Source organism: Ictidomys tridecemlineatus, chromosome 1 (genome assembly GCF_052094955.1).
Source record: "Ictidomys tridecemlineatus isolate mIctTri1 chromosome 1, mIctTri1.hap1, whole genome shotgun sequence".
Lineage (NCBI taxonomy): Eukaryota > Metazoa > Chordata > Mammalia > Rodentia > Sciuridae > Ictidomys > Ictidomys tridecemlineatus.
This window is the reverse complement of record NC_135477.1, coordinates 93866908-93890328: the sequence shown is the minus strand read 5'-3', so window position 1 is coordinate 93890328 and position 23421 is coordinate 93866908. Positions and strand designations below refer to the sequence as shown.

The 23421-nt window shown below is 35.4% G+C and overlaps 1 protein-coding gene across 2 annotated transcripts in view; it reads left to right on the top strand.

The window, feature by feature from the left end:
• The first annotated feature begins 1094 nt into the window (after positions 1-1094).
• Positions 1095-23421, top strand: part of Edil3 (EGF like and discoidin domains 3) — a 394473-nt gene continuing 372146 nt past the window's right edge. The window contains exon 1 of one of the 2 annotated variants that reach the window (XM_040271830.2): positions 1095-1692. In XM_040271830.2, the coding sequence (XP_040127764.1) occupies positions 1626-1692 (67 nt within the window). In that variant the 5' untranslated portion in view covers positions 1095-1625. The remainder of the gene's footprint in view (positions 1693-23421) is intronic. The other variant, XM_005315666.5, reaches the window with a different exon arrangement.

The following is a 23421-nucleotide window of genomic DNA, read 5'->3' as shown; positions in this document are numbered from 1 at the left end:
TTTGAAGAGCTCAAGAAAATAAATGAGGATGGTTGCCTGGCTAATTGCCTTCAGTTATCCTTATCTTGGTAAAATTTACTTTCCACTTCTTGCCAAAAAGAATATTTCCTTCAATATCTACGTTTCTGTGCTCCGCCCCCGACCCCCCCCCCTCACTTTTTCTCTCTTTCTCTCTCTCACTCCCTCTCCAGGAAGGAAAAAGAAAAAAAAAAAAAAAGCCCAACCCAAAAAGAGCTGTTTCATTTTGTTACCTGCAACTGCTGGAATTGAATCCATGTACAGTAAGCAATCATTCTAACCGAAAACAGGAGAAAGCACAATTGTAAGCCAGGGGCTGTATTTTTGGTTCAATCACTTTCACTGCAAAAACTAGTCCATTTATTTTAGTTTTGGTGGGTAGCAGTGAAATTTAAGCCCACCTGAGTGATGTTTCAAGATTCTGTTTTTGCATTCTATTTTCTTGCATGGACCCCAAATTCGTCCCACTATTTCTCATCTAAAACAGATGTCCTGCTTAACTAGATGCATGGAATGTATGTCTCCTATTTGCTTTCATCCGTATACGAGTCCACAACCCTTTCTCCTCAGCCCTAGAGTAACTGAAATGCAGTCAGTACAGTGGAGCAGCCCAGTCTTAGCTGATTAGCGTCTGGCTGCTGACTAAGTTGCACTTCCTGAGAAATCCGGGCCCGGACAATTCACTTTGCAGGATTGGGTCTCTCACGAAGCTTTGTGCCCCAACAGCTACTTATTTTCCCGGGCTATACTGAGAAAGGAAGTTCAGGGGAATCCTTTACGTGGTTAATTATAAAGCCAATGCTAGAAACCAAGAGACTTTCAGACACCAAAGATGCTCCCCTTAACCCCTCAGTACCCAACTGTGTGGAAAAGGTACAGGCAATGATGTAGGAACTTCGGAGGTGGTGGCAGGTGCCAGGGTGTGGCTGCGGCTGTCTCCCTTTTCTCTTCCAGCAGAAGGAGCCACCTCAGAGGGGGAGGGGGAGAGAAGGAGAAAAAGAGAGACGAGGGGGAGAACGCGGGAGGGAATAAGAGAGAGGGCGGGGGGCGGGCAGGCGCCCAGGGAGCAGGGAGCGCGCCTGCCAGGCTCAGGCTCACACGCACGCCGCCTCTGTTTGTACACACTGCGCTCCCGGCCGCCAGCTCGCTCCCCTCCTGCTCACGCTTCATTGTTCTCCAAGTCAGAAGCCCCGCAGCCGCGGCGGCGTGAACAGCGCGAGCTAAGCGCACTGTCCTCTCCACCGCCCGCGGGTCCGCCCGCCCGCGCGAGAGACCCGGAGCCACCACGGGAGTCCGCGCCCCGCCTGCCGAACCTCAGCCAGGACCCACCCGCAGCAGAGGGCAGAGCCCGCCAGCGCTTCCAGGGAGCTCACCCACCTCCGCGCGCCTGAGCGCAGGAAAAAGGGGGAGGAAACGTTCCTCTTGGTGGCCACCACTCTTTCTCGCCCTCTCCAAGAATTTGTTTAAGAAAGCGCTGCGGGAAGAAGACATCTTCTTGAATTCTCTAACAGGGGCGGAGTCTACTGCTGACCTGCGGTGCCACCTCGGCTTCACTGCTCTCCGTGACGACCCCTGACCAGCCAGGGTCACGTCCGGAAGACCGGATCATGAAGCGCTCGGTTTTCACCTGGCTCTTGGTTGGGCTCAGCCTTGGTGTCCCCCAGTTCGGCAAAGGTGAGGCGGCGGGGCCCGGATCGCTGGATGCGGGACGGGAGGGGAGTCCCCAGGGAATGCTGCGCAGGGGCCCTCGGGCTGTCCTCCGTGCGTGCCACCGGTGGCGAGCGCCGCGGGCGGCGCGGAAGAGGCGGCGCGCCCTGGGTGCCCTGGAAAAGTGCTAGCAAAGTCCGAGCAGAGTGTTCCGGGCTGAATAGGAAGAAATGTGCGATCTAGGAAAGAGGAAGACGGAGGGGGAAAGGTGGTGGGAAGATGACGGTGTTCCCAGGCACCAGCTATTCTGTTACTGGGTCGCCGAGCGATCCTTCACTAGCAAGTGCCCAGAATTCTGGCAGTGGAAGCCGGGCGGGGCTTTAGTAGGGGCCGAAGCCAGGGAGACTAGGGCGCCAGGGTGCCGTCTAGTTGATGCGGGAAGAGGCTAGAGAACCGCAGGGCGGTCGGTCCTTGGCGTGCGGTACTCTGGCACAGGGCCCAGGCTGAGCCATTTGTTAACCCGGAACCGGCACTGGGAGTTTTGGCCACGGGTGAGGTGGAGAGGGGTCTGGTAGGTCACGGGCTCACCGCCCCTTCCCTGACGCGTGGCATTGATTACAACAACCCGCCCGTCTTCTAACCCCAGGGGCCTGGAGCTTTGCTCTGTACTACCTCTAGGTAGGAGCGTAACTCTGGGTAATAGAATCCTGCGGTGCGAGTCAACCTTCGTGCCCCCAGCTCAGCAGCAGAAAAGTTGCAAGAGCTGGTCTGGTCGCTCTTTCCATGACTTGCATGGAAAAAAAAAGAAAAAGAAGGAAAACAAAACAGCCTTTAAAAAATATTCAAGACTTGAGGAGTCTCCTATGGAGATGTTTAGGTGACTTTCAGGTCCTCAGAGAGTGGTGGCTGGTCAGTGCAAATCTTGGTCCAGACCTAGGTCTCGCCTCTGGCAGGGGCTGTCCAGAATGCGCTTGGTGCCGCGGCAGAGACTCTAAGGGGTGGTATTGGGGATCTGTGCCCCTCCTGCGCTCACGGATAAGGGAAGCCCCTTCAAAGGGATCCGCGAGTAATAGAATCCTCTGCAGACAGCTTCAAGTGGAGAGCCAGCCGAGTACACTACAGGGTCTCAAAACGCTGTGCTTCTAAAAAAAAAAAACCTGCAGTTGGATTTTAAAATGCGTTGACTGGAATTCATTTAAGATTAGACACTGCATGAATATTCTACACCATCCATCCATGCACTCATCTATCTGTTTCAGAGGATGGACTCTTGAGTGACTCACTGTTTTGCCTAAGAAGTCGAATGTTGCTGGTCAGATGCCCTCTCATTCCCAATAGTAGAGATCCATGGCCGCGCTTTGCTTTGGTCTCCTTCCCTCCCCCAGAATGTGGCTATTTTTCCCAGCCCGCGGGCGTGTATGTAGGTGTATGCCTAGACTGTGTTTACCAAAGTGTCCTTCTAGTTATCAGGCAGCGACATCCGCTCCACTGAAGGTTAAAGAATCGAAATGGGTTCATAGGTGTTCGGATGATTCCCCAGCATTAAAGAAAAGATAAATGCCCTAATTGCCTTTATTTTTCCTTTATTTCCCCCTCTGGATTCCTTTTGCACTTTGATCCTTAGCAGGATGGGAAAGGGAAGAACTGCAGGCACTCCCCTCTCCTCCTTCCTTCCCTGCCTCTGTTCCTACCCAAACACGAACACATTCACCCACTCACATGCATCTACACCCAGCTAGTGCCTCCACCTTCTGTTCCCACTCCGAAGTGGATAGCGGCGGGGACAGGAGAGGAGAAAGTGCATATACCATGTTTGGCCGCTCTTGTTTCTCCAGGTCTGGTGACAGGAGCCTGGGGCATGGTAAATCTGGCTGCTGGGAACTCTGTCTGCTAAAGATACCCACGCTGAGGGCACAACTTACTCTATCAGTCAAGCTAGGCTTTCCATTTTGGTTCTCATAGATACTTCTGGGGCAGCTTTATACTCCATATTATTCAGATTTATTTTTTCAGCCTGTCTCTGGGGCAGAGGAAAAGAGGGCTTTAGGAAAGAACTGGCCATTTTATTCCAGCTCTTTCTGTAAAAACTCAACCTCTCTTTCTGTTTTCCCCCTCTCCCAGCTCTGCAGAAGGCAGAGTACAGCTTGCCTGAAAGCTCTACACAATTAAACTTTGGGCAAACTTATTGAAAACAGTGCTTACACTGAGATTGTTCCTCTTGCCACACACCATAACATATATCTAATGTATTTAATGCTTTATAGGAATTGGTGTTTCCCTCTGTGTGGGTTGTGCATTGATGCATGGGCTATGATAAGGATATGCAACTCCTTTTATTAGTTGTCTTTATTTTAAAATTAAACCAATGGATCAGTCAGATTGAATATTTTATTAACTCCTAAATTATTCATCATTATGGGTTTGCTTTAAAAAATTCAATAACATGCATACAGTTGCAGCAATCACGTGACATCTTATGCAATCTGTCCCTCACTGCCTGCATGCAGTTTTGTGCCTGAAGTCTTTAAGCAAATGGCACTATCTAAAAATGTCTAGACATGTCCTAAATACTATGAATCATTGACATTGCATTTCTGTTTTTAATTAATGGTGATTTTTTAGTTAATTCTACATAAGGATAAATTAATAACTTAACTGTCTTACTCCATATATATTTATATAGTATTATCAATATTTCTGCTGGAATAACAGGTTTCTGTTATTATTACACATTCCTGCCTTCATTTCCTAATTAGCATGACCACTAACTTTATACTTTATAAATAAATACTAATTTCAGACTCAAGCTGAAATATTTAAAGATAATTTTGTAATGTTAAATTAAGAATAATCTGAAAATGAAGTATACTGCTGTGGTAGTTTGTCACAGATGCAAAATCTGGCTATGCCTTACATTGCCATGGTACAATAAGTTTTCCCTTCCATTCTGAAAAAGTTTTTCGGATTATTTCTCTAATGTTTTCTTAGAATTAAAATGTATTTTGTTTTAAGATCATAAGACTTTGGAAAAACATTTATAATAAAAATGATGGTGAAAACATTGAAGTGGTCTATTCTTCCTTATATGGTCTTTTTTTTTTAAAGAGAGAGTGATAGAGAGATTTTTTTTAATATTTATTTTTTAGTTTTCGGCGGGCACAACATCTTTGTTTGTATGTGGTGCTGAGGATTGAACCCGGGCCGCACACATGCCAGGCGAGTGCGCTACCACTTGAGCCACATCCCCAGCCCCCTTATATGGTCTTGAAGTTACAAAGATTTCCCCAAAGATGCAAATGTATTGCACTTCTGAACAATTCCTTGAATTAAAACTCTGTTGTATTTTTTAGCAATTACTTCAAGTAAATGTTCACATAAATCATGTATTCAGATCTAAAATGCTTTGAATAAATATTTTAATAAAGTTTGCTTTCCTTCTGAATACATGTGATTTTTTCCTTCTTAAAAAATTACAGCAACATAAAGGAATAAATTTACATGACTAAAATAAAATAGCATGATTACTCAATACCATTACAAAATATATTTCATAGTTTTTAACAGCTATATTAGTAATCAACTCTTAAATTCTTGATTTTAAGATCAAGATTTTAATTAGGTTATTTATTTGTAGGTGTTTCATCCTTTGAAGAGTTTTAAATAATGCTCTGGAGTGTATTAGTGTTTAATTTTTTAGAAACTCTCTCATTTGAGTTTCCTTAAAGCCTACGAAAGTAATTCTCATATTTGTTGTTTGCTGCACACTCGCAGGTGCAGGGACTTTGAGTATGATTTATGATGTAGCAGTTTTATTGAATCCTTGCCAAAAAAAAAAAAAAAGTGCAGGCTTCAGAACTCAGTTCAAGCCAGAAGTAAATCATAATGAGAAAGTACTGAGTAAAAAATAGCAAATTTTACAAATATTTAATTAGTATGGCTTCTATCACAGCTAATCAGTTTACTCTTTTTATTTCCCAAGTAGTTTGAAAACTGGCATTAGTATTAAAAAAAGGTAGAAAACCAAAGCCAAGCCACTCCTATTATTAAATTCTTATTTGTGTTTAAAAGAAGATGCTTAGCACATTTGTTCTTGTTTTTGTTCTTTTATCATAATCCCTGTGATGATTATAATATTTTTGGGTTAGTCAAAGAAAATATGCATTTATGGACAAAGTCATGTGGCTGCACATATAAAGTAGAGCAACTATTAAAGTATTTCTCATGGCTTTCTTTGTAAGACTAATAGATATTACTTAAACTGAATAAATTAGGGCTTAACTGACACTAAAAATATCTATAAAATTCTTTAAATCTTTGCTTTTAGAGAGTTGTTGAAGGGAACAATACTGGAATTAACCATGCCCTCACCAGCAGGTGTCAGGATATTCAATAGAGATCTTTTAAAGAAAGATGGAAAAAATAAAAACTAAAAGAAGTAGAGAGTAAGTGCTAATTTACAAATTCCCATAAAATAACCTTCTATGAAACTGATGTATGAGTTTTCAGTGCTCCTAGAGAAGGAGAGGAAGGGTCTTGTAAGGAGCTAGTGCTTGTACCATAGAATTTTAAGTTGAAAAAGAATTGCTGTGCCACAGACAACCAAGTTCACCCTTAGGTTTGAACCATTGTTTTCAGGTGTTTCCTGACTGTAGTCCAAGGATGAACACATAAGTCTATCAGGTATTTAGTAAAAAAAAAAATTATGACTTAAATTTCTAGCATATGTTCTAACCTTACCCTCCATACCTACTCTTAAGGTTCCCCTATATTTTTGATGTCCCTCAATGCAAAGAGATGAATGCTTATATTTGTTCTTTTCTGTTGTGATGGTAAAGTGTATTTCCTGGAAAGGACAAGTATTGGAATAACATAAGTCATGTCACCAAAAGAGACTAAATGTGATGTGAGAAATAAATCTTTGTTATTATCAATTTTAGGAAGTTATTAATCCATATATGCTAAATATATATTATATATGTGCATATTGTGTACCAGACTCTATCAGTGACTTGAAGTCATTTTTTTAAATTGACTCTTATCAACATTACTTCTCACATCCATATCTGCTGATATAACCCTTAGTGGTATATTTACATTTACAGTCTTGCTAGCAGTTTTTTTTTTTTCTTTGACCAGGGACTGGACACAGGGGCACTTAACCATTGAGCCATATCCCCAGCCCATTGTTGTTTGTTTGTTTATTTATTTATTTATTTATTTATTTATTTATTTATTTATTTATTATTTCAAGGGAGAGTCTTGCTAAGTTGCTTAGAACCTCACCCAGTTGCTGAGGCTGGCTTTGAACTTGTGATCCATCTGTCTCAGCCTCCTAAACCCCTGGTATTACAGGCATGAGGCAATGCATACAGCTCTGGTTATAACATAGTCACTGATGTGCCAAATGACCTGTTTCCAGTGGCATCCTGTCTGTGTTAAAAGTCTTCCTGAAATTAAAAACAAAAACAAAAACAAAACCCCTCTCTCTTTTTCCTTCTTCCATTTTCTTGCTAGATAGCAACTAGAGCACATTCACTATAAAACTGTATGGTATTCTGTTGTCATTATTCAGAGCTTGCAAATCTACAAAACATTGTCATATCTGCACATTTTTTTTGGTAGAAAAAAATGAGGATTATAATTTAAAGCCCACCTACTAAATTCAGAGATTTATAAATGAAAATAAATTGGAATTGGAACTAAGGAGCAACTCGAAGTTTTACACCTTGATTTTATCAAATTGCCCTCACTAAAGTTATCAACTGGGTAGTAATTTATCTTCACTCTTCAGTGTAGAAATCACTTGCCTCACAACTTCATTCATATAACACACAGCTGAGAATCTAGAAGAAAGTATCAAAAACTCCTGACCACCTAAAATAGATGTCACATTTAGGCTTTTGATTATTTATTGTAGAATAGTCTATTTATCTTGGCTTTCACAGTTTTGCATTGTCTGTAACCTGTATCCAGGAAATTAAAGGTATATGATATAATAGGTCAGGCTTAATTGGAACAATAAAACATGCCAGCTGTTAGATGAAGAGGACAGTAATACTTTTCAGTGTAAGAAACTGGGGACATTTAGGGTGTGTGTGGTGGAGGTTGTACAGACTTCAAGGTATCACTCTAGGAGAGAACAGTATAGTAATTGATACAAATATTGTTCTTGCATCCTAGAGAAACACTATCTGCAATATGTTCATCATGTTTCAGTACCAAGGCAATGATATTATTGAGAAGAGATTTTATCAAAAATATTTAAGCTTGTAAACCTGTTTTATGATGAAAGAGTTAGGAAATCTGAGAAATTAATTTTTAGCCACTTGGCCCATCATGCCAGTGAAGACAGCATACATTTTTTTTTTACTCTAAGTTATGAAATGAAGGTATTATGAGACATAGTATTTAGCATCTAGAAAAGAGGTACATCTCAGAAATCATATAAGATATCATGCAATTATTTGGTTATATTTTAGAAGAGAACACTGCTATTTTTTTAATATGCATTATTGCATTGATTGTAACTGTAAGATTTGTTCAACCGAAGATTTATGGTGCATGATGTAGAATGGAAGATTTATGTTCAAGAAACTAGGTGAAGGTGTTTTAAGCACTAAAGCACTTTAGAATGTGATTGTTACTATGGCGAAAGAAGATTTACTTGTCTTTACTTTTTCTCTTTTCTAAAACCAATCTGTATCAAACTGATTCATCTATTTTAAAGTAATTTAATATGATATAATATTTCATAAATCCAACTCTCATGTTAGATGATAATGTGCTTGATGTGAAGGTAATCTTTAAATGGGTTTAGCCCACCATGCATTCCTTAGGGTTTATGCGTGACATTTGACAAAGTAGTTTATTTTGAAAATGCAAAATAATCCTTTAAGTCCCTTCTTGTACTTAGGTCTGGATGACCATTTAGAGTAAACTGACACCAGAGGTTAGCTGAGGTAACCAGGGCTCATGACCCTTCAGCAGACAAATCCAGAACAGTCAATTGGGCACATTGGAGAATGTTTTTATTTGAAATAAAAAAAACAAATGCGAACCTTTAATTTACAATAACCTTCCACCTGCAGCTATACCTTTTCTGCCTGTCCTGACATCCATGTTACCCTCTCCCATCACATTTTTCTAAGTGTACTTGTACTCTAATTTTATGCACATTACTTTTTTGCTTGTGCATTTATCCTTTTCTTCCTATGATTTAACTTACATATTATAAACCCTAACATTTTGGAATTTTTTATACATAAAACAAAAACCAAATTACCATCCATAAGGCTTTGATATTTATATTTCAAGTTTTTGTTTAATATTTTTTGCTTTTTACAGAGCCAGGGCTTAACATAGTGCTGGGCAAAACAAACAAGAAAACCAAACAACAGTAGTAAAAATCCAAACAATGAATATATGCTGAACTTAGTGGAACAATCCACCCGCTTCACACACATGAAGTGTTGCTTAGGAAGTACTTGCACATTTTAAACAGCAGTGTGCTTTATATATATATACACACATAAAAATAGGTCAAAAGCAGTTTCAGGAACTTTAAAAGCTTTGTTTCTCACTCTCTTACATAACCATTTCTTACTCTCTGTGTTGTAGAATGAACCTACTTTGAAAGTACTCCTAAATGCTTCTGCGAGACTATTGATAAATATGTAATGTTAAAGTACGGGTAGAATATAGAGCGCTTTTTGTTTGTCACGAATCTTCAATTAAAAGAAAAGCTACTTTTCAATGATAGATTCCTTTGTTAGATACAAGGTTCTGACACTTCTGCCTACCTTTAATTTTGACTTAAAAACAATGGTTTTTAGGCATAATCTTGTTTCTCTTTTCTTTCTTCCCTTTACTTGAAGCCTGACATCATGTCAGCATAAATGTCTTGATAGACAAATTAACAAGAGACATTCATTCTGATAGCTTTCTTAAGTACAGCAAATAAGTCTAACTTGTACTAAGTACATACTGTATGTTTCACTGTTCTCATTATGATCTCTAATTCTACTACACAGGTACTATTATGATTGACAAGTGAATGAGAAAATGGAGATACAGAGATGTTTAATGATTTTCATGATAATAACTTTCAGAGCTACAAAGTAGCTTATACATTAGAATCAAATTTGAATCCAGAGTCTCCCCTTTTACATACTAAATGATACTGTCTCCAGCAGTGAAACATCCTGAATATAAAGGAGAAACCTTGTTAAATATTAATATTGTGAAACATAAAATCACATTCAGCCATTATTTAACTAGTAATTATTTTGCAAGGGGAAATCATTTGAATTCTTAAATTATTTGAAATTCAAAATTTAAGTTGATAAGGTGTCTTAGCATTTTTCACATTCACAAATGAAAGAATATGCTGATTTTATTCAGCAAAACATGGTGTGTCTGTCAGAATGCATCACTAGTGAGAATACTGAGGGAGATAGAAGAGGAGCACTTGGGTAGTGATTTGAAGGAAATTTTCCTTAAAATCTTTTAACAAGATTTTTATCATGCATTTTGGCATTTTAAGATTTTGCCATTCTAAATTCTTCCATTGCTATTCAATAAGGTGTGTAGGAGCATGGTTTCTCTGCTATTTTCAGTTACATAATATAATATACAGTGATTTTAGAGGTTAACAAAGTTTTTATTTCTGCTAGCTTAATGCAAGTATTTAACTTGCTTTATATTCCATCCTCATTTAATTTTATTTCCATATAAACTCATAAGAAATATTAACCAAAGGCACCAAATAGTCTCAAACCACATCAAGTAGAATATTATGCTTTCTAGTTTATTTAAACTATTTAAACAAAACTGAAGTTTTTCTTAAAAAACAAACTAATAACTTTAAATATTTTACAAAATAATGAAAATCATATCATCTAACATGACTTCATCCTCATTAATCTCCTCTTCCATGCATTTGTAGCTAAGAGTTGAAATGGACCCTAAAATATATATATCCCTTAAAATAATAAAATTATAGTAAAAATTTGAGAAGTATCTTGCACTTCTGTTTTAGGGAACACAAGAAGAGAAGGTGTTCTTAATATGATTTTACAGATAAGGAACCTGAGATTCAAAACAGACACACACTCTGGAATTCAAAGAGCTCATAGAGTCTGAATCTGGATCTACATGTTCTCATTTCAAACATTTTTTACTCCTTTTTGCTATGATGCTTTGCTTGACATAATTATAAGTTATACATTTTTTTCAACTCTTGAAGTCATGAGATGAAGAGGATGGATTGGAATAATAGTTGTTTTTTTCAAAAATGATTCTAAAGAGCGTCTTTATCTAACATTAACACTTTCTTTCTGACCACTGGCATATAAACCTTCCTTTTCTTCTTGGATCCCATTATTAACCTTCATGACATCCTTCACTTCTGACTTCAGAGCCTTGTTTCTTCTTTATCTTTTGTTCCCTTAAAATTTGAGGTGATTATACATAATTCTTAATGCTTCTGGCTTTTTAACGTTCTGATATAAATTTCCTGGAAATTCCCACCACTACTGATTCCCTCTCCTATTTCCTTCTGGCAGTATTATTCAATAGAATTTCTGATCACATGAAATTACTCAGCTGTAAGTACTTTGAATGTCTCAGATTTTCCACCTCTTATTAGAATTTTCTATCTTTTATTTTTCCTTACCCCTCATTCTCAACTGAATCTATTTGTGGTCACTACTCTGATTTCCAGTCATTACTTCTTTTTTATCTCCTTCCTAGTCTCTGTAGTTGACCATGTATGGATTTATCCATTATTTTTATCCATTTTTGTTGTTGTTGTTCAATGCCCAAATGACTTCTCTATTTCTGCCTTATTAAAGCCCAAACTCAGATACTTTCCAAAATTCTTTTCCTGTTCCTGACACTAAGATAAACGGTGTTCTATCAAAGACAGAGAATCCATAGATTGGAAGTCCTAATGAGGTTGGACTGAAAGGTTGAATTTAGTACTTTAGGAAGTGGTAGTCTGACATTATGGAGCTGTTACTTTATAATTGTAATTTTGGCAATATAAATCAGGCTGTATTACTGTAGGAATTATGGCTGAGGGAGGGTAGATGATAAAATGATTACAACAAAAGAGTCAAGACACTCGATGACCAGATGTTGGGAAAATCATCAATGTGAGTATTAAAATCTCTCTCTCACACACACACCCACGCCCAACAACAATAACAACAAAAACAAAACAAAAAACAAAACATGCCAGGAGAAGTGTTGGAGAGGAATGCTGAACTAGGAATAGAAACCTCGAAGAGTTGAGGGGATGGGGTACTGAGATCAGGGGTCAATATTTTAAGCAGGCATATGGGGGAGTAGAGAAATATGACATAAATTAGATGTGGGTGTTTTTTAGAAGAAGGAGGAAGAATATTCTGGAAATGACACCCATTGAAGAACAGGGACTTAGCATCACAATTTCAAATCTAGAGATTAAGAGAGAGAAAACAGTATCCAGTTCAGAAGGCTGCAGGACAAAGAGTGACCTGGAGGAGAGATGGTCCCATTAGAGTCTGATGACTGACAGAGCCTTGTCCCAGGCACCCTTCTCTTTCACAGTCCTTGTCCTACAGCCTGTGACACATCAAACTCATAATAATAGTAGATAAATCTTAACTTACAGTGACACATTGTATGTTCTCATACAGCAGCTCTATTAAACTTCATAACAACCTAAGGGGGTATTATCCCCACAGACAGAGGAGGATTCAGACTAAGAATAGGATACTTTATCAGCACTAAAAACTAGGTCTTATAGATCCAAATCCAGGAATATTTTCATTGTAGCACAATTAGAGAGAAAAGCCCCAAATCCACAGAAGGATCCCTTCTAAATTTAAAGCTCAGCTCGGGGATAGGAAGGTTTCTGCAGTTCTGCCCTGACCTACTTTATCCCATTTAGATGGGCCTCTATGTACTTTGAGGTCAGCATAGTTACTGGGGATTGAGAACGTCTAATATGTTAGATGAGTGGCCCTAATTCTTGCCTGTTTTGGATCATTTCTCCAAATGGTTCTTACAGGAAAACAATTAACATCATTGCCAAGGACATATATTTTTCCTTTTTAATATGCTCATAACTGCGTAATCTTGTATACATGATTTTTTTCCCTCGAATTTATGTTTTAAATATTTGTAAACTGTAATGTTTCTTCTTTAGTTTTTGACATACTGAAGTTGTATACATTTTTTTTCCTTTAATCTGTCCTTGTAAGCCATTCCTTTCATCATTTGAGTTGTTTCACTTGGCATCCATCCAAGTAGCCTACATATTTATTCCACAGGCTTGCCAAAAATTCAACAGAGAATTCCAGGGATGTGCTTCCTTAAAATATTCCTACATACATTAATGTGTATGTGTGGGTGGGTGGGTGTGTGTGTTTTAATTTTGAAACTACATGTCTTAATTTGTTTCTTTAATTTTATTTATTGGGTCATTCCTTGCTAAATAATGCATAGGTGGGCCATGCTTCTATTCATAATTTTATTTTACACTTGGCTTCAGTGGAATTTTACTTAAAGTTTTGGCATTCTGTATTTAGTATATTTGTTGTTACTATTATATGATGCATGCTTTCCCACCATAGATCTTCATTTCCTGCAAATGGCATTATGCTATTTATTGCTATTTTTATCTCATGTACATATCTGCTAAATAAAAAATGCAGTGTGCATATACCGTCATTAACTTTTTATTTTATAGTTATTCTTTATTGAGGTCTTCCAAGTATTCATAATCCTCTGGAAACTGTAATTTATCTATTTCTATATGATTTTTTTTCTGTTTCTGTATCTATTTCTAACTATCTCACATATGTTCCCATTTTTCTCCTCCAAGCTCATTCCTCAGCTTAAACTGCAAAACCTCAGAGAATCTCTCTCTGATTGTCTTCCCTAAGTAATGTACACTTTAACAGAAGTGTGTGCACGCATGCACACATGTGCACACGCACATGTATACACAACCATATACTCCTTGCTATTATTCTCTAGCACTCTATTGTTTTAAAAAGAATGAGCACCTATACATTGTTAGTAGGCCTGAGAATTAGTATACTCACTATGGAAATCAGAATAGAGATTCCTCAAAAAAACTGAAAATATAGCCACCATGTGACCTAGCTGTTCCATTCCTCAATATTTATCCAAAAGAACTGAAATCAGTATAGTATAGTGATATATGCATTGCTGTGTTAATGTAGCTCAATTCACAATAGTTAAGGTATGGAAACAGCCTCGGTTCTCATCAACAGATGAATTGATGAAAAAAATGTAGTATATACACACAATGGAGTTCTACTCAACCATAAGGATAAATTATATCATTTTCTGGTAAATAGATAGAACTGGATGGACAACATTATGCTACGTGATATAAGCCATATTCACAAAGTCAATAGTCCAATGTAGAAGGTTGAAAGAAAAAAGAAGAAGATTTTACAAAAAATTGAAATGAAGTCTGTAGATCAGGGGGAGGAGGAAGGAAGGGAAAGGAAAGAACAGGGGAATAAAATTGGCCAAATTATTTTATATATATATACACATATGTAAATATATATATATATTTATATATATAAAATATATATATCAGTGATTTTCACTTTTATGTACAATTATAATTCACCAATAAAAAGAATATATAATATGCATAAAGAAATAGAAGGAAGACTAGAAGAGTAGCAAAATGGAAATGGAGACAGGAAAGAGAGGAAGGGAAAGGGAAGTACTGGATAATGTAGTGAAATAAATTATATTATGTGCATATATGTCACAATGAGCCCCACCACTATGTAGAATTATAATGCACTAATAAACATAAAAAGAAAAAATTGAATATTTTTCAAAACTTTTGGTAATATTCACTTTTAATTTGCTTGTTTATTTCCTATTATGTGTTCAGTAGACCATATGCTTTGTAAGGGCAGAAAGAATAATTTGTGTCATAATGAATATCTAGCTGGAAACATGTTGTTACTAGTAGGCACTCAGTATTTGTTTGCTTAATTTATGTATGCATGCTTAAGGGAGAAGCAACCATATTCATATATAAACGTGTGCGCGTGCACACACACACACACATATTCTGGTTAAAAAGCATGTTCCTTTGATAGATCTCTTTACTTATTTAACAAGTTCTTATCTATTTGAGGCACTGATGCATTGACTTGTGGATCATAGTACAAGAAACACATTTTTAAAAAGTAATATGTGCTTTAGTAGTGGCAGGCTATAAGAGCAGAGTAAATACGTGGTCTAATGTTTCCCTAGCCATCTCGTTTGTGAACATTTTATAAGGAAGATTTAGGTTTTATCTTAAAGTATCAAATTTGAATAAAATAGTTGTATGTGGAAAATAAACAACGTGCTTTAAAATGTCATTTTATTACTAGAGTCAACAAGAAAAGTATGTACAACATAATCAAAGCACTTGGTGGTGTTTTAGATTGTCAGGTGGAAGAGCTGCAGGTAGTGTTTTGATCTGCTAATTGACCTTATTTTTGCTTTAAAGTTTTAATATTTTTAACCAATAGCTGACATCTGCTATCTGTATGTTAAGTAATTAATTAAATAAATAAAACTGTATTGTTTAAATAAATATTTTTAAACAATATGCTTAATAATAAAATGGGTCATATCATAATAGATTATTTTTTTAAAATTCTTATGATGGTAAATTATATGTAACACAGGATTACTATATTAACCCTATTAAATAGTTTCTTGGTGTTAAATATATTCATAATGCTGTATTTACATCACCACCATCTGCCTTCATATCTGTTTTCATCTTGTGAACTGAAGTTTTTTACCTATTGAACAATACCTTCCCATTTTTTTTTCCTTCTCCTAAGCCCCTGACAGCCATCCTTCCACATTCTAGCTCTATGGTTTTGACTTCTGTAAGTACTACATATATGTGAAATCAGAGTTTTAGTCTGTTTATGGCACCTTACTTTACTTAGCATTATGTCCTCAAGGTTCATTCATGTTATAGCATTGTTAAAACTACCATTTTAAGATGAGACAGATTTTCATTGTATGAATATCCCATGTTTTTCTTGTCAATTCATACATTATTGGACTTTTGGCTTCCTTCCAAGTTTTACCTATTGTGAATTACACTGCTATAAACTTGATTTTGTAAGTATCTCTCAGAGACCATATTTCTTATTCCTGTGGTATATACTCAGAGTTCTGAGCCTTATTCGAATTCTGTTTCTAATATTTTGGAAATTAAAAATGAAATTTAGCATTATACATATAGCAGTTTTATCATTTTACATTTCTACCAGCAGTAAAGAAGTTTACTAATTTTTCTACATCTTCTACAGCACTTATTTTTTTTGTTTTGATTTTAGCAAGACAGAGAAATGAACAAATTGCAATTCACATTTAATGGGTGTGAAGACATATTATCTCATTTTAATTGTGATTTGCATTTTCCTGATTATTAGTGATGCTAAGCTTTTTTTTCCCCCTCCTCTACTTATTGGTAGTTTGTGTTTCTTCTATGGAGAAATCTCTGTTCAAATTCTTCTTCCATTTTTTGAAATAATGTTATATTTTTTCATATTTTCACTTTTTAAGTGAAGAAAATTATTTTTATATGGTGCTGAGGATGGAACCCACAGCCTCACACATGCTAGGCAAGTGCTCTACCACTGAGCCACAACAACAGCCCATTCTTTGTCCATTTTTAAATCAGGTTTGTCTTTTGTTGCTGAGTTCCAGGAATTAGACATAAGTTAAGTAAATTTTTTGTCATTCTTTGGGTTGCCTTTTTATTTTATGGAAAGTATATTTTATTCACAATTTTTATGTTAAGTACTAATCCATGGTGTACGTGCACCACATTTTTAATCTGTTATAAAGGTATCCAGTTCATTGGTTGATAAATGTTGTGGCTGTTTCCATTTCTTGGCAATTTGTGAATAGTGCTTCAGTTGAGCAAGGAAGTGCAGATTATCTTCAACATTCTGATTTCAGTTCCTCTGGGTATATACCCAGTAGTGAGATTTCTGGATCACATGTTAGTTCTATTTATTTTTTATTTTTTAGGAACTTCCAAGTTGTTTTTCTACAATTGTTGTGCTCATTTATATTCCCACCAAAATTATGCAAGGGTTCCGTTTTTGTCCACATTCTCTCCTGCACTTGTTGTCTTCAGTCTTTTTGATAATAGTCTTTCTTACTGGGTTGAAGTGATATCTCATTTTTCTTTGGCTTGCATTTCCCTGATGATTAGTGATTTTGAGTATGATTGTATGTACCTGTTGACCATTTGTACCTCTTCTTTTGAGAAATGTCAATTTAGATCAAATGCTCATTTTTTTTAATTTTTATTTTAATTTTTTTTAGTTTTGGAGTTCCTTATATATTCTGAATATCAACTTCTTTATATATGTATGGTTTGCAAATATTTTCTTCCATTCTGTATATTGTTTCTGTACTCTTGATGGTTTGCTTTAATATGCTGAAAATTTTTAATTGGATATAATTCTGTTTACCTATATTTAGTTTCATATTCTATGCTTTGAGTGCCTTGATGAAAAATATCCTTGCTCATTCCTATGTCCTGAAGCATTTTTACTTTGTTTTTTTTTCCTGGTGTTTTCATTGTTTCACCTCTTACATATAAGTCCTTAATCCATTTAAAGCTGAGGTTTTTTAACGGGTAAGAAATGGGAGTGTAGTTTCATTTTTGCTGCAGATATCTAATTTTCTTAGTATTGATAAGACCGTCCTTTCTTCAATGCATGTTTCTTACCAAAATTGTTGAAAATCAGTTGCTGTAAGTGTGTAAGTTTACTTGTAGGCCTTTTATTCCATTCCACTTGTCTTTGTGTCTGTTTTGATGCCAGTGCCTTTCTGTTTTGATTACCACAGATTTTTAGTATGTTTTGAAGTTGGGTGATGTAATGCTTTTGTTTTGTTCTTTTTGCTTAATATGACTTTGTCTATTTGGACTTTTTGTGTTTATAGGTAAATCTTGAAATTTGATTTTCCTGGTTGTTTGAAGAATACCATAGGTATTTTGATAGGGATTGCATTGAAAGTGTAAATAATTATGGGTATTTGTGGATATTTTAATAATATTGATGCTGTCAATCCATGAGCATATATCCTTTTTCATTTTTCTTATCAATATTTTATAATTTTCATTGTAGAGATATTTTGCTTGTTTGTTTAAATTATTCCTAGCTAGTCTTCTATTTTAAATGGGATTGCTTTCTTGATATCTTTTTCAAGTAGTTCATTACTGGCACATAGCAATATTGCTGATCTTTGTGTATCAGTTTTGTATTCTACAAGTTTGCTGAACTCATTTATCAGTTCTCATACCTTTTAGGTGGAAATTTTGGGATTTCCAATGTAGAAAATTATGTTGTCTGAAAACTGACAATTTGTCTTATTTTCCAATTTGGATGCCCTTTATTTCTTTTTCTTCCCTGATAGCTGTAGCTAGGACTTGCAGAACTATGTTGAATAAAAGTGGTGAAAGTAAGCTTCCTTTTTCTGGTGATTACTTTAAAAACAAGTATTTTTGGAAGTCAAATTTGCAAAAATTAAACAAAATAAAAGCAAATTTTTTGCTAAAATAAACTTGTCTGTTCTTTATTAGGTGACATTTATCAACTAGAAGTAATATTTCTTTATTATTTCTGAGGCAGTGATTAATTTTGCTCTGCATTCCTTGCAATTGAGCAGTTTTTGAAATATTAAATTGTTATTATTTGAAACAGCTTTGTAGTACACTGACATAGGGTTGGAGATTTCAGCTTTCTCATTTAATATTAATTGGGAATACACTATAAATTAAGTACTTTGATTTGGTGATAATAAGAGACATGAAGGAATCTTTTGGGATTGTGAAGTTAATTACTATAAACAAAACTTAAAAAAAGAACCCAGGCATTGGCAAATACTAATTTAAACAGTGACTTCTTAGATTGTTTATGTGGGTATATCAATGTGGTGTCATGCATTTTTGTATGCAACTTCATTACATAAAACCATATTTAGGTAACTGTGCAATATTAGCATAAACAATCACTCTAGTGTTTAGTAGTAGGAATTCATACTTTTGTATTGTGGCTTGAATCAGCCATTTTATTTGATTTGAGAACTTTAGAAAGACACTGACCATGAGGAAAATACAACTTAAAAATTTAAAGCTTATTGAGATAGTTCAACCATTCCCTGACTCCTACAAAAGAAAATTATAGAAAGATGAATTCTTGAACAATTTGGTTATACTCTAGGAATTTAAACACCATTCTTTCTTTTGTTGGAGGGGTAACAGTGGTGTGCAATAAAGCCTATAATATTGTTGTGTACCTTTGAATCTGCTATTCAATAAATTAAAGTAAAAAACCTGTTAAAACATATTTATAGTTAAAACTCAGTTCCTCTAGCATTACTGCTCCTGTAGAAAGATGGCTTATATGTATTGTGTATCAAGTTAACTTTGCTGTTTGTTTACATAAGCTTCTTGTTGTAGGATAAGTTACTCAGACACAGCTATGAAAACAATGTGTATAGAAAACTCCTACATAGCCAAAGAGTATTTATGATTTCCAATTTAGCTCATTAGACTCTAATTTTGGTAAGATCTAAGTTGGTTTCTTTGACTCATTAATCAAAGATTTTCATTAAAATTGCTGATATATCTGCAGTAATAAAAGTGTTACTATAAAAATTTTAGGGGGAATAATTAATGTAAAACAAGATTTTGTAAGGAAAAATTTAATTTTTATCTCAATAACATTTTAAAGTTGTATGGACCTGCATGACCACTACCCAAAACAAGATGTAGAATACCTATATAATCCTAGAATGTTCTCCTGTGTCATTCCAAACAAATTTCACTTTTGTATTTACTATCCGCATTTTTTAAATATTTATTTTTTAGTTGTAGTTGGACACAATACCTTTATTTTATTTATTTATTTTTATGTGGTGCTGAGGATCAAAACCAGGGCCTTGCCCATGTTAGGCGAGCGCTCTACCACTGAGCCACAGCCCCAGCCCTCTCCATTTGTTTTGTATTCAATTTCTACCACCTAAATTAATGTTACCTAGTTTTGGACACCATATTCATGTTTTAATATTGTATGTGCTTGTGCATTTCATTCTAGAGTCATTCACTGAACTCAGTGGCATTAGTATTCATCTTGTTCAACATGTTATGAGTACACGCCTTCTTTTTACTGTAATAATATTCCTTGTTAATATACCACAATTTGTTCTTCTGTTCTTTGGTTCACAGACACTTGAGTTGTTTTCAGTTTTGAGCTGTTATGAATAATCTAAAAGTCTTATAGAAGATATTTTTTTCTTTGTTAACAGACCCGTGATTTCATTTCTCATTTCTCTTGTGGGGATACTTAAGAACAAAATTGCAGAATCATTGGTAGTTTAATTTGGAGAAAATCTCAACATAACTCCAATATGATTGTATAATTTGTTCTCCATAAAATGTCTTATCCTACATCCTCACCAAAATTTGTGGCTGTCAACAAATTTTGTTGCTTTTGATTGTAGCTCTTCAAGTGGCTGTAAAAATCGTATTTCACCATATTTTAAATTTGTGTTTCCTAATCACTAAGTATTTCAACCATATTGTCATGAGTTTATTGGCCATTCATATGTCACCTCTGTAGTGAAGTGTCCAATATTTTTGTGTATTTAAAAATTTATATGCTGGATGCCATACATATTTTGTATATAAGTCCATTGCTTGATACATGTTAGAAATACCCCAGTCTGTTTCATGATGTTGAATTTTTTAATATCTTTTGTTGTTGTTGTTACCAGGGGATTGAACTAGGGGCTCTTAACCACTGAGCTACATCCGAACAACTTATGGCCTCGCCAAGTTGGAGAGGCTGGACTTGAACTTTTCTCAGCTTCCAGAGCCCCTGTGATTACAAGCATGCACCATCACACTTGGCTCTTGATATCTTTTGATGAAGGATGCTACTTTGATGAAATGTATTTTATCATCATTTTCCTTTCACGGTAACATACTTTTGGTGCCTGACAAAGTTTACTTCTGTCCCAATATTACAAATATATTTTCTCATTTTTCTTCTAGAAATCCTGAGTTTTTTCTTTTTTAATTCTATAATTATTCTCAAACTAATTTTTGAATATGTCATGAAATTTAGGTTTTCTTTTTCAGGGGAAGATTTAGTTGGTCTAACCATTTTTTAAAACTTTCTTTATCCATTGAATTGTTGGAATGTTGTGGTGTCTTGGTTGTATATATTCTATGGCTTTAATCTGATTTCTAGCTTACACCTATAACATCCTTTGACTTTAAGTTTTCAGTGAGGTTTGAATTTAGGAAATATGGTTCCTCCAAACTTATTCTATTTTAAATAACGCATATTTTCAAAATTCCTTGGAGTCAACTTGTCAATCTCTTTTGTAATGTATTTTTTAAAATATGACAGCAGAATGCATTCCAATTTTTTATTATATAGAGCACAATTTTTCATATCTCTGGTTGTATACATAGTGTATGCACACCAATTTGTGTCTTCATACATGTACTTTGAATAGTAATGATCATCACATTCCACCATCATTGATTACCCCATACTATCTCCCTTCCCCTACAATCCCTCTACCCTATCTAGAGTTCATCTATTCCTCCAATGCTCCAGCTCCCTAACCCACTATGAATCAATCTCCTTATAGCAAAGAGAACATTCGGCATTTGGTTTTTTGGGATTGTCTGACTTCACTTAGCGTTATCTTCTCTAACTCCATCCATTTAACTGAAAATGCCATGATTTTATTCTCTTTTATTGCTGAGTAATATTCCATTGTGTATATACTTTTGGTGCCTGACAAAGTCTTCTTCTGTTGTTTGTCTGCATAATAGCTGCCATTCTGACTGGAGTGAGATGAAATCTTAGAGTAGTTTTGATTTGCATTTCTATAATTGCTAGTGATGATGAACATTTTTCATGTATTTGTCGATTGATTTACATGCAATGGAGAAAAGATAGCCTCTTCAACAAATGGTGCTGTGAAAACTGGAAATCCATATGCAACAAAATGAAATTGAACCCCTATCTCTCACCATGCACAAAACTCAACTATAAATGGATCAAGGACTTAGGAATACAACCAGAGACCCTGCCTCTAATAGAAGAAACCATAGTCTCCATCATGTGACAATAAGCCCCAACTTTCTTAATAAGACTCCTGTGGCACAAGAATTAAAATCAAGAATCAAAATGGAATAGACTCAAATAAAAAGCTTCTTCCCAGCAAAAGAAACAACCTGTGATATGAATAGAGAGTCTATATCTTGGAAGCAAATCTTTACCCCTCACACATCAGATAGAGTACTTTTTACTAGGGTATATAAAGAACTCAAAAAGCCAAGCACCAAAAAATAAAATAATAATAATAACCTGGTCAATAAATGGGCCAAGGACCTGAAGAGACACTTCTCTTGTCAATTTCTTCAAGAAATCTTACTGGGATTTTTGATATACAGTTCTATTAAATTTATAGATAGCTTTGATGGAAATGAATATATTATTATCTTCAAATCCACTAAGACCTGTCTGTTCATTTAAATGTGTGTATAAATTCCTATTTAAAAGTACCATTTTCTTTTATTTTTGTAGAATATTTTGTTTTATAGGATATAAACATTTTTACTTTGATTTTATCATTACTCATTCTTTGCCTTGTTCTGAAACAGGAATTGAGTATAAAATAATAGAGAATTTTTAGCACTTTGGTATGTTTTACAGATGTTAGAAAAACATTTCAGATATAGTATATATTTGAAAGACAAATTGAGTTTCCACAAAACCATTTTATTAGTATTTTTATAACATGAGAGACAGTGCTATTAGAATAAAATAGACAATTCAATTACATTATAGTAAATTATGCAAGTTTCCAGAAAAATAAAGATTCATAACAATCTGGTCTATTGAAACTTGAAATAATAGAACTTTAAAAAAACATTGGTATGCAGTTAAAGAATTAGGAAAGTTTAGCATGCCTTTGATCATTTTGCTATCCTAAAAATACAGATTACACTTAAACCTTTTTGTATAGAATTGTCACTCATGTATTTATGAAAATAGATAGTTACAGTATTCCTAGCTTTTTACAGAGTAATTAGCCTCATGGTGACAAGGAGCTGTTGTTCATTGTTGATCTTGCTTTAAAAGCTTAAAAAATGTAACTGGGTTCTGTGATGCATACCTGTAACCCAGTGACTTAGGAGGCTGAGACAGGAGGATCCAAATAAAACAATGAAAATTCTAAAAATAAATAAATAGGGCTGAGAATGTAGTTCAGTGGTAAAGAGCTCTGGGTTCAATCCCCAGTAGCAAAAAGAAAAAAAAATCTTAAAATCTTAGAGAGGGCAGGGGAGACAGGGAGGGGAAGAGAGAGAGGAAGAGAGAAAGACTTACATCTGAATGAACCAAGTCCAAACTAATGAGATTTTCTTTAAACAAGGTAGGTAAAAATCATCAATTGTCTGTATTTTCTGTTACTATTCATTTTGCAGTATTGACTTATAGATTTAGAACAAAGCTATATAGAGAGGCAAGATATACACTTCGGTGCTACTCATTTTTGGCACCTTTTCAGCACATTAAAAAATATTTAATATGTGAACATGCTGCCTTGATCATCTTAAGGAAAACAGTATCTAGAAGAACCATGTTTGTATAATTCTTA